This window comes from Episyrphus balteatus, chromosome 3 (genome assembly GCF_945859705.1).
Source record: "Episyrphus balteatus chromosome 3, idEpiBalt1.1, whole genome shotgun sequence".
Taxonomy (NCBI): Eukaryota; Metazoa; Arthropoda; class Insecta; order Diptera; family Syrphidae; genus Episyrphus; species Episyrphus balteatus.
The window spans coordinates 14,062,836-14,075,834 of record NC_079136.1 but is presented as its reverse complement, the minus strand read 5'-3'; the positions used below and the strand labels follow the sequence as shown (position 1 = coordinate 14,075,834).

General features: G+C 31.3%; 1 protein-coding gene across 1 annotated transcript in view; it reads right to left on the bottom strand.

Annotated features, from left to right (window-relative positions):
• The window catches only part of LOC129913378 (uncharacterized), a 123,660-nt gene that overhangs the window by 50,891 nt on the left and 59,770 nt on the right, over positions 1 to 12,999 (bottom strand). The window contains exon 2 of the mRNA XM_055992005.1: positions 10,653 to 11,687. Coding sequence (XP_055847980.1) covers positions 10,653 to 11,517 — 865 coding nt within the window. The 5' untranslated portion in view covers positions 11,518 to 11,687. The remainder of the gene's footprint in view (positions 1 to 10,652; positions 11,688 to 12,999) is intronic.

Here is a 12,999-nt window from a genome sequence, read left to right as displayed (position 1 = left end):
ATCATCCGTGGTTTCTTATTGTATCATTCATGCTCTATAAGGAGCTAAATTTTCATGCCCATATTAATAACACCAAATTTTCAATTGGTTTTGTCTTAACGAAAATTTCCTGCTTAATTTTAACCTAAGAGTTTCTTCCCTTCGAAGATTCCTTCCTGTGTACTTTTCAAGTATTAATTAAATGCTTGAAAAGCACACAGCTTTGAAATGAAGCAAACTACTAACACTTGCTTCGATTATGCAACAAATATTTTCCTCCTACGAGAGGAGAAAAATCTCCTTAATACCATGAGTTCTTAAAAAAAGAAGGAATAAATTAAATTAGGGTAAGTGGGGGTACATTTGACACCGGGGCACATTTGACTTTGCGTTTTTTTGGTATGATCGTGCCCTTAATAAACAAAAGTTTGGATAAAGAATGAAGCTTAATTTGATTTAAAGAATTTTTGTGAAATTTGGCAGTGTTTCATTAACTTTTCGCGGAGTACCACGTGTTTTCGTGTTTTCTGTATATCTGATCTAATTTTTGAACACCGGTATGTAAGCGATTTCAGAATCAATAAAAAAAAATTTTTATTGGTGAATCAATATTTTGATAGCACTTTGCTTAAAGTTAAGTAAATTAAAACCAGCTTTGTAAAAAAATAGTATTAGTTACCTATTCAAAAAAAAAGAAAAAAAGTTATGAGGCTCCTTCGGGGCACCTTTGACTTTTGCAATGTGGGCACAGTTTTACGTTGATTTTGTTGAATTCTATATTAAATAAATTATTTAAAAATAAGATAAGATTTAAAAGGATTGATTTTTTTAAATATTTTATGGTTTTTTGTTTTTTCTTCTTCTTTTTAGAAAATGAATTTTTTGGTTTATTTTTTTCGTTATATTGTTTAGTAGATTGTTTAAAACCAAATTTTTTTTTTTCTAAATAAACAATAGACGAGCAAGATCCGCTGATAGTTTTAAAAATATAATGCAAACGATGCGGGATTTTGTCCACTATTTTCAAATGTGCACCGGTCCCGTGCACATTTGACTGAGAATTTATTTTTTCCGTAAACCAAAATATACTTTTCTAATAGATTTTAACGTTCTTAATTCAAATCCGAAGTCGAAAAATATCTATGACGTCACGTTTTTGAGATATAAGCAGATCAAAATTAATTTTTATCGACGAAATTTGACGTCATAGATTTTTTTCGACTTCGGATTTGAATTTAGAACGTTAAAATCTATTAGAAAAGTATATTTTGGTTTACGGATAAAATAAATTCTCAGTTTTATTGAACATTGTAACTTTTCATTATATCATGTTTTCTTATATTTACTTAAAAACATAGTTGGGAACCGTATAACCCCAATATTTACAATTTTCTTATGAAACATAAATAGAAGAGACATCAAAATTGTGATAAGTGAAAAAAAAAAATACATGTGTTTTACTAAATTGGCATTTTTTGGACTTTGTTTTCAAATTTTTTGATTTTTTGTAATCTAACACCTTTTTAACTTGAATTTAGCCCAATTTCTAGCTTATATACTGTTTTGAAAATGAAAATTCTATTTTAAAGCTCATTCTTTCCGCCATTTTGGATCCGCCATTTTGAATAAAAAAAAGTTGGCAGCGTTTTTGTATTCTCCATACTATTATCATTCAGTGTACCAAATTTCATGACTTTTCGTCCAGAAATGGCCGTGCAAATGAATTTTGACGCCAAAAACGAAGAATGGCACCACTGTGTCTCGGGGCACTTTTGACAAAATGACTTTTTTTGGAAAACATTATTTTTTTAAATGTTAAAATGTTGTAAAGTAAAAAAATTTACTGTTAGTATAATCTTGAATAGTCAATAAATCATATACAAAACAAAACATTGGAAAACATTAACAGTTTCCGAAAATACAGACCTTTAAAAACTAAATGTCAAATGTACCCCCTTTTCCCCTAACATTTATTCAAACATTCTGCATATGCGCACCAAAGTCGTATTTTGAGTAAAGAACCAACATAACTTACTAACAAAATTTACTGGACTTTGAATATTGGAGTTAACAGGCATTTCCGAACCGAGAGTATTAAAAAGCCCTTGGTTGCCTCATGCTCTCTCAGTTTGCTCTGGTACATTTAAAATATTTTTCATCCTGAATTCAGCAACTTTTACAAATTTATCAAGAACATTTTATCAGATGGATCCTTCTACTCAAGAAATTGCATTGCAACAATGCAATTATACATAGGTGAAGTGGAAAAATAACAATATTACTCAGTAATGGAATTGAGGGTAACCAATTTTTGAACATAATTATCAGAAAACAATTAGGTACTACTCAATATTTATTCCTGGAATAAAAATGTATTTGTAACTTTTGTGGTTAAAATTCCAACAACCATTATACTAAGAAGTGCTCTTGAGTATTACACCTATGGATAAGGGTCAAATTTTTGGTTTGAATTATTGGTATTGATGAAATGTATTCTTCTTTTCGTAGATTCTCAGAAACCTAACTGAGACGTCAATTTCAATGTCCATTAAAATGAATTTTGTAGATTTTTCATTGTAAAATAGTTAGACTCTTCATCAATCTTCACAAAATATATCTTGGAACCTAAAACAAATTGAATTTCACGAGATATTTGGTCCATTTTTCATTCTGATGAATACAAATTGTTTTATTTTATTTTGTCTCAAATACTCTTGAAATAGACAAATAATGTGTAACTCTTCTTCTCAATAAAACCTATCTGCAAAGTCAAAAATCAATAATGTTCTCTATCTCCTCTTTATGTTTTCGAAACAACTCAAGTTGAATATAAATAATATATAAACTCAAATGAGACACTTAAGTGAACACAACCAGCATTAGTTTAGTATAGTTCAAAGATATAAGGACATTAAGTCCTTAACTTTGAACTAACTATGAGTCACCATCTTCATCCACTGATGATGGTTTTGCTTTTGCTTCGGCTTTTTGTGAGAAAAAAAACTATCAAATCAAAAATGCTAACCGAACGTGAAAGTTTTTAGCAAACAAAATTCTTCAAAGCATCAATCAAGTTTCGTGTCAGGAGAGCACTTTATACTTCTTCTTCTTCTTCTTTACTCGTTTTTGTTAGTTGTTGTTTCAAGTTTTTTGTCCTTAACCCACAGTGGCTTTAAGTAAAATATCTTATAGCCTTAAATTTCACCACGACCACGACTTCATAAAATTTATAATGGGTCACATTTTGGTTAGTAATTCTTACGTCAAACGAAGAAGACTAATATCACCGCATTAAATCGGTTTGTGTGAATGTGTGTTTATGATATTCTGTGTGTGTGCTGCGAAATACGTCTTAAGCATCACCCACAAGCACAACATTGGCAAACCACACCATCCCTTGTCAAATATTTACAACAAGGATAAACGTACTTGTACTTATATGTATGATGAGAGACATATTTGAAGTTTTTAGTCCTTTCCAAGGTGAATGATTAAATTTTTATGACATATACTTGTCTTGTGAATGAAAATTCATATATGAGTAAGCGTTGGTTTACAGGGTGTTTCAGTCGAAAGTTTAAAATTTTTTCTAGGAGATTTTTTGTTAATATAACTTTACAAAAAAGAGAAGCGAAATTTTTCCAACATTCACAACAACAACATAAATATCTCGGGATCAATGAATCGTCAACGAGATTGAAATCATTTTGATCGACATTAAGGAACTATCGGATGTCCGATAATTATTCAAAGGTACCAACATTTTTGTATATCCAAAGACCAGGCCAACACAAGGACATACCAACTGTAAGTTCGACTTCGGATGATAACAATCGGAAGAGATCCGACAAATTTTTTCCGACCGTGTCAGTAAAATCACATCATTAAACTTGCAGGACGAAAGCTAACCATTCCGTTTCTCATCTCAATCATATTCCAACTAAAGTCAAATACAGCTGCTGGAGCTTACTAGCCAGCTATTTAAAAAACCATGCCGGTAATGACCTGTTTGAGAGAATCCACTGACACATTTGTCGAATTGATTACCTACGATCTCCTTTTAACCCTCTTTAGGCACACCTCTTTTTTGCGAATTTGGTTTATACTTTTTCATGTCGCTAGAACTTTTTTCGGTCTCACTATTTTATAGAGAATCATATATGAAATTGATGTAGAATATTCCGAGGAATTCGAATATTGTATTCACAATTCAAAAAAAATTTATTTTCACCCTCATAAAGACACTGTTTTGTGACCACTTTTAATTTTTGTCCTGCTAAATTCGCACCCGTGTGCGGACAGAGGGTTAATCAATCAAAAGGCTGGGCTTATGACAGTATCTAAAAGCTCTTCCGTCTGAAAAGAATAACGCCGAAGAATGTATATAGTTCTTTAAGAGCCAGTTTATTACATACCAACACCTTTGATATCAATTATCAAATAAATGTTGAAAACAAAGCGAATGAATAATAAATGCATATTTCGTCAATTTCAGTGATAACCCGTTTTTTCAAGAACCGACCAGTTGCTTAGAAATCTCTTGAACGAATCCTCTTAAAGAAGCTCCCAAAAATTAAGATAGTAATCACAAAATGTCACCGGTAATATCATATTTTGGATGTACTCAACAAAAATTGAGAAAACGATTCCACAAAATCAAGCGCTTTGACCACATTACACCTCGTTTCTTATCATCGAAAAAATAACACGGTGTAACACTCAAAATATACGCGGGCGGAGACCTATCATGTTTTGTAGAGCTAGTCGCACTGAATACGAAACGGTATTTGAAAATCCCCTAACACCCCCAAAATCTGGAGTTACGGGCAAAAAACGGTTTTTTGGACCTTCACACATTGAAAAAATTCTAGCTTCGGCAATTTTTTACCCATTTTCAATTTTCTCAAAAACTAGAAGACATAGAAACATATAGTTTTCACTGTTTGATAAGGAATCAATTGAGGTAGTTTTCTGGGTGAGTAATTTTTTTATTAAAATTCACAGTCTGGACAAAAAAAGTATAAAATGAGTTTTACAAAATTTTTTTTCGCCTATTTTTAACTTTGAAATCGATTATTTCAAAAACTATTGGTTATATTATATTGATTTAAAAATAAGAATCAAATGTACAATTTTGCTTTAGGAAATGGTATCATTTATTATTTTGATAATTTTTTATTGAAAAATGCCCCTCCCACCTAAACGGGGAGAGATAGACCCCCCTCCCAAAGAAAAAAATGTTTGTAGTGAGCTCCTCTCCAAAAACCTGTTATCTAATCCTGGCTTCGAAGTTATCCTACTACGTGCCGAAACAACATTTTTGTTCTTTACCTAAAAGTTCGAATTTCTGTATCTGGGTTGAAATCGAATTTTTTTTTTCTAAGCCAATTTTGAAGTGATTTTCATAAAAAAATACCTCGATTGATTGGGAAATAGATATCGTTTTAAAATATATTTTTTAAATAGCATGTTGTTTTGAAAACATATACTTTAAATTGATGCTGAAGTTGGGCAAATGACAAAAAAAAATGTAATTTTTGAACTTCGACAGCTTATAAATTCTAAAAGGTTTAACCGAGTTACATGTTTTATACATTGTTGAAAAGGTATATTTATCTTCTATCAGAAACTGTAAAAAAATGGGTATAAAATTGACGAAGCTAGAATTTTTTCAATGGGTAAAGGTCCAAAAAACCGTTTTTTGCCCGTAACTCCAGATTTTGGGGGTGTTAGGGGATTTTCAAGTACCGTTTCGTATTCAGTGCGACTAGCTCTACAAAACCTGATAGGTCTCCGCCCGCGTATATTTTGAAACCTCATTTTTGTAACACCGTTAATTGACAAAGTTTAAGCCAAGCAATGTCTTAGACATCAGAATCAAGAGGCAAGAAAACCAAAGTTAAAAGCAGTTGTTAGCTTTATAGTAACCCAACTGAATTTTTCGCTTTATGAGATATGTATTTTACATGATAGAAAGAGAATTGTAATTAATTCTACATTTCGATAAATATTTAAAATCTTATTGAATCTAAGAATTTTAACTAATAGCTTTTTTAGTGCTTGTATTACTCTTCTTAACGAACCTGTTCAAAAAATCAACAAGGTTTTTCAGAGAGGTCGCTAGAAAATTAATTCACCGAATTACAAGTCACAGAAAAAAAAAACAATTTATCGAACAAAAATTCTTCGAATGGTAATTCTTTGAATAGTAATTTCTCGAAAAATTTTCATCGAAAAACAATTTACCCAAAAACAATTCGCTGTATCACTATTTGACAAAATAACTATGAAATTGATGGCAAACTTCCTCTGTCATCAATTTTATGCAATAATAGTTCTTCTTTGTCATTCGACGAATTGTATTTTCGATAAATTATTTTTGAAGAATTTTTTCGAAATCATTTTTAGGTTCTTGGCTTTTGCAAATTATTATTAAAGAATAGTTTTCCAAAGTCACAGTATCATCTAACTTCTTTAAGTTCAATAATTGAAGTTCTTTAATATCTAAAACAACTATGGCGTTAATTAGGGGCTAAAAAATTGGAACATGAAACCGAGTAAAAGGGCGAAAACCTGTAGCTTCTAAAATATTCAAGATAATTCAACGCAGTAAATTTTGTGTGACTGGTTGACGCTTTTTGTAAAAGATTGACTAGAAAAAAGTATCAAAGGATATTTTATTTTCGTCCTGTAACGAAAGGATTTTTTTTTTAGGCAGTTTTGTTTGTTAAAAACTTATTTAGCGCATTTTGAAAACAAGTTTTTTAAATAGTAGGTACCTTTTTGATTCTAAAAAAAGATAAAAATTAAGGAACGAAAAGTTTTGTTTTATTGGTATTCAATACAACTTTTTTAAAAGCTTTAATATAAATGATAAATAATAAGAAATAAAATAAATAAATAATACATTTTCTTTAAAACCTTATATGTATGCATAAAAATAATTCACAGCAATTATGTTTTTTTATTTGAACTTTGGAACTTTATGTTTTAGAAAGCGACTAAACGCAGCAATACTGAGTTTCTTCTAGAAACTCACAGACTCCATCTGGCTCTGGTTCATCCTCAACATCTTCCAACACTTCAGTGTCGATAATTTCCTCGTAAAATTTTAATTCGTCGATTTCTCTCCATTTTTCTCCACAATGGTGTTTGAGAAGTTTGTTGACATCATTCTTTTTGGCTTCTGAAAGAGGAACTCCTGAAGCCAATGGTCTTAGATCCATCATATCAACTCTTTTACCCGGGCGCGCGATTGACCTTGAAACTCCAACGTCAGATTTGTAGATCATCTCACCTCTCGTTCTTATAACGCCACAAGTTTTTGTTATTATAAAGCGTTTAGTTGGCTTGAACTTAAAATGTCATTTATTAGTTGGCTTCAAATTTTCTTGGGCAGCCGCTTTCTAGTCCATAACTGGACACTCCACAGATCCAAGTTTTTTAACAGTTCCATGCTCAAAAAAAATTTCGGGATATTTTTCTGGAAGGAGGATTTCTAACCATCAGCGCAAAGACGAACCACATTTTTTCCTTGGATATCAATTTTACAAAGAGTATTATAAACAGCAGACGCTATTTCGTTTGAACATTTTTTCTCTCATGCTCTAGCCAAACATATAAATTAATATTTTCCTTTGTGAGCCTTGCCTTGGAACATCCTTTTACAATTCCAAAGTTAAACAAATTGATCTGGCGGCTGTAGTACGCAGCTTGATCTTGCACCTTAGGTAGTACCATATTTTTTTGGCAATCAAAGGAAATAGTGAGAAGATCCGGTAGACTTTCCTTGAGCAAATCAAAAAATGCTTTTGCTTTTCTTTTGTGTAGAGTGAGTTCAATCATCAATTCTGCTTTCCGGTCGGAATTTTTTTCGATTTTTATCTGATATTTTTTTCGAATGCACTCCGAGCATTGGTCTTGAGATGGTGACTTGAAACCCAAGTTGAAATTGTGGTTGAAAACAAAACGGAAGTAAGATTGCTTGACAGGTAGATCGTCTGTTGAATGTGCGTTCAAATACATTTTGTACATTTTTGAAATCCTTAAGGTGCTGGGAAGATACTGGCGACTTTTATTTTTGGCTCGGCAATAATGTATTTCAAGTGTTTTGAAGTTGCTTATGAAAGCAATTATATTTTGTTTTCTGCCAGCAAACTTTGATGTTTTCATATCTCCTCCTCGTCTCTCAAGTTTCCAAGTGTGTCTTGCATATTGTTTCAACTCTCCTGCGACCAATATTCAGAAGTCCACAAAACATCTTCTGGCAAACTCTGCGCAAATGTTTTTCTGATGTTCTCATAAAAAACTTGATAACAGCGCTCCGTTTATTTAAGGAGTTCTTCTTCGGCTTGATACACTTAGTGTAAGCTAAAATAAACGCATCTTGCTCAATTTTTGTTTTCAAGTTATAAAAAAGTTCACAAAAACGTATGGCTTCTTCTCTGGTAGCTTTTCTGCATCTGAATGTACTGTGGGTCTTAACAAACATCCTTTAATATTATTCACAAATGAATTTAACACATTAAAACAATCGTATATATTTTATTTAGTTAAGGGAAAAATGGAGCCGTTTTAAAAATAAATATAATTTTGTACGAAAGATAGAATCGTTTTGATTATTAGAAAAATAATATTTAGGCTCGTTTTGAAACCAAACTGAAAATAAAAATAATAATTACTTCAGAATGGTCTCGTTTTGAAATAAATTTTTTTCACCATCTGATAGTTCTCTTAAACGCGCAAATTTTGGTATATCACACTCAATATATTGAAAAAAGTGCATTTAGACCCGTTTTGATTGTTAACGCCTGCTTCAAACAGCAAGTTAAAATTGAAATTGATTCTAAGAAACACGTTTAATGAATAAAAGCTCATTAGTCACAAACAAAAGGTTTTAAGAAATCACTTAATTTTTAATAAAATAATAAAATATTTTTGCAAATAAAAAACAATTGCATTAAAACACAAATTTATTGCAACTGAAAAATATTTCCATTAAAAAAAATATTTTGAATTGAAAAAAAAGTTATCACAAATAAGAAATTTTGTGCACTGAAAAAAAAATATTCAATAATAACATTTTTTTGAATGAAAAATATTCTTAGTTGCAATAAATATTTTTTTTAATGCAAATATTTTTTCAGTTGTAATAAATATTTTTTTTTAAATGCATTAAATGCATTTTTTTTTAATTCATAGTTTAAAACCCTGGTCACAAATAATATTTGGAATTCCTAAAAAAACACCCTGTTTTTTTTAATATTCGAATGAGACATCATTTTTTGGAACAAAAAAGCTTCAAGTTGATTATGTTTTCTTTGTTGTTTTTTTTTTTTGTAGATTTTTTGTGTGTTGACATCTTTATGTTACTTTTTCGTTGTTCATCTTAGTTTAAAAAGAGCAATTTATTTCATATAAAATGAAACTCTTATTAAAATGATGACAGAAGTAAGATGGTTATTAAATTTACAAAAGTTAAAACGAAGAACAACTTTAATTTGTGATTTTTTCTAACTCTTTTGTTATCATCCGTTACTAATTTTTTTCATGATAAACCTTAACCTCAAAATTGCTATTTATTTCTTATAATTCCTTTGAAGGTTTAGTTTATTCAAAAATTACCTTTAACCTGACAAGCCTTCTCAATATATAAACTCTATTACATTGGTTCTAGTTATAACATCAACCCAAACCGATTCATGTTTATCTCCTTAACTTAAGAAATATGAAGACGAACTTGAAGGGAGAAAATAGCGACCGGCAATTGATTGATTAGAAAAGTAAGGGACCAAGCTATCAAAGTCGATGGTATTGTATAAGTTAGGGCAGCAATGAAAACGGGAAGGAGAATGAAAACTTCAGATTGAGAACATGGGATCAGGTTGTATTAAGGTAGTTGAAGCAATGGCAATGTTGATTTGATTTGACAGTTTGAGAGGATAGAGACGCAATTCTAAGAAAATTGTCAACTCAGGTGGTAAGGTATTGGATAAAGTTACAAAAAAGGACAATGATTGAGTGAAAGGGAATACACACAGTTAAGAATTCGGATTAAGAAGGTGTTTGGAGCTGAGATGAAGTTGATTTCCCAAATAAGAAATTAAATTTAACACTTGTTAGCTATTATTTATCAGCATTAGGGTGTCCCTTATTTTGAAGGTTGATAAAATTTTAGTTCTCAAAAGTAAAATTGAATACTTCTTGACATTTTGTATTCATTTACCAAGTGACAATTTAAGAGGTCACTGTGGCGTATGTGTAACTTTTTGTTTTATACTTTTTAATGCGCAAAAATCCATCTTAATTAAAAATACCAAGCCATATTGAACTGACATTCAATATAAAGATTTTTGATAGCGGCTTTTCACAGTTTAAAGGCATATTAAATCACCGATGATTCAACGAAATGGGTCGTTAAAAAAAAAAGTTAAAGTTAATAATTTTTTAATTTAAAAATTTTATAAAATCGAAATTTTCCATTTCGGAAATAAAATAACATCCTTCCTTTTCCTATCAATTGAATCAATTGAATTCAACAGAAGAAGACCTCTCCACCCACACATATAAAATGTATTGATATTATAGATGCAGACAAAAAAAATTCAAAAAATATACATTATTTGTATATTTTTATTGAAACAGAAATATTTTTGTTTTTTTTTTTTACTCACCGTGCGTCAGTATGTTAATAGTTTCGTTGTGCCAGTAGAACAAGCTCAATAAACATCCTTTGGCCGTTGTCAATGGACGGTATCCATTAAGAACGTACGGATTGAACTGTAGATATTTGGGCATGTCCTTCCACTCGAGCAATTCATCGTATTTGCTCCTGCTTCCGACAGCATTTGTTGTTGTTGTTGTTGTTGTTGTATTTATTTGTGTAGTTGTTGTTGTTGTTGCTGTTTTTGATCCCACATTCGTATACGATTCACTACGAATTGGATTTTGTGTCGTCAAAGAGGACGACAACGTAGACGAGGTCGTTGTTCCTAATGACGTTTGAGATGTTGCAGCTGCTGCTGCTGCAATTGGTGTCGATGCTGGACTACTATTGCAGCTGTTGTATTGTGAATTAGAAGTTGGTGTTGTTGCTGTCACCGATTGGGATTGCACTTGTCCAGTTGTTGTGATGGTTGGTGGCGTATTTTTTGTGAATTGTGACAAAGGCTTTGATTTCGTTGTTGAGTCCTTCGATGGACTTCCCAATATAAATTCTTCACGCACTTTGTTTGAGGAAGCGACAACGGCGTTAGTAGCGGCTGATGCAGAGCCAGTAACAGTGACGGACGAATCATAACTGTAGTTGGCTTGTTGGCTATTTATAATCGTACTGTTGCCACTGTTACTGTTGGGTATTTTTCCGGCTAAAAGGCGATTGATCAGAATACTTTCGGGCTGTTGCAATGGCTGTTGTAGGTGTTGTTGCTGCTGTTGCGGTTGATGGTGACTATTGTCGATGGTATTGCTGCTGTTATTGGATGTAGTTGTTGTTGTAGTTGTGGTATTGCTGCCATTACAATCGACAGCAGTTTGCATTTTATAATTTTGAAAATTTTAACAAAAAAAAATCAAAATTCAAACTCAATCAATCTTTGGAAGAAATATTTTTTTGGCAAATTTCCAAAAACGATTTTTGCTATCTCCTCTCTCTCTCTGTTAGGTTGATGATTCATCCAAAGAACTCATTAACATCAAAGACATTTCATCTGAAAAGAAAGAAGAAAAAAACAACAAAAAATTGGTAACGAGTAAATGATAATCGTCTGTGAAATTGAATATATACAATTTTATGAATTTTATTTCATCTTTTGGGGAAAATCATTTTTTAAACCCACACATTTACACACAAAATTCAGAAGAAAAAAGGAAATTTTCATAAAAAAAATCTCTTTTGACAGAGAGTGGGAGTAAATTAAATAAATAAAATGTAATTATTCCATGTTTCGACTAGAAGGAAAAACGTAGTTAGCAACTTATATTCTTTAAATAACTCTTTGGGTTAGAGATAGTACCTAATAGGGAATCATTCTACAGTGGACTTAGATAATAAAATATACGAGGGCAGCTTCTAGAGCTGTGTCAATCGTGATTGATTCGGTCTTTTTGACCCGTTCACCGAAAATTCTGAGTGATTGCAATCACTATAAACCAAATCAATCAATCCTTATATCAATCTCGTTCATAAAATAAGAAAGTACGAAGTAGAAAAGTACGTTTCGTTCATCCAAATCGTTTACAATCAAAAACCACGAAGTGGAAAAGAACGTTTAGTTCATCCAAATCGTTCACAATCAAAAATCATCTAAAAAATCTCTTAGAACTCGGATTTCGTTCATTCCATTCATTCTCAATCATCATTTCGATTCCATGCATACAACTGATACAAGTTTATATAAGCAGGTTCAGAGTTTGAATTGAATCGGATTCGATTTTGAATTTCTATCGAATATCTGACCTTGACTTCTTTTTGTTTTTGATGTATCTATTTCGACGTTTTGAACTTGGCGGAGACATAATGCCTTACTAATAATCAAATTTACCGTTAAAATTTTTAAAAAATATATTTTCAAAAAAAAAAGCGGAGATAATTAAATTTTTAAAAAACTCTCATAGAAAATATAAACGAAAAATTGTTTTATATGGTTGCATTAAAATTTTAATATTTCAGGTTATACGCGATTTCTTGTTTTTTCTCTCATTTGTCAGAACGAAATGAGTGAAAAAGAAATGGTTTCGATTAAATGAACGAAAGAACGATTGATAGAAAAGACCGAATCTTTGGTAAAATCAATCTTGGAACGATTCGATCTTTTTGATGGTGGTTTGCCTCAATTAAAGTTGCAGTTTTGAACCTTTTATACCTTAGCTGAATTTTTTAAATTTTATTCCGAGCTTGAAGCTTTTTCATTTAGCCCAAACAGAGTACAAAGCCAGGAATAGAGATCTTTGCTGACTTAAACCTCCTTACTCAGCTTGTTAACGAGCCAACTCGAATTTCGGGCGTTAAAAATCGAGCCG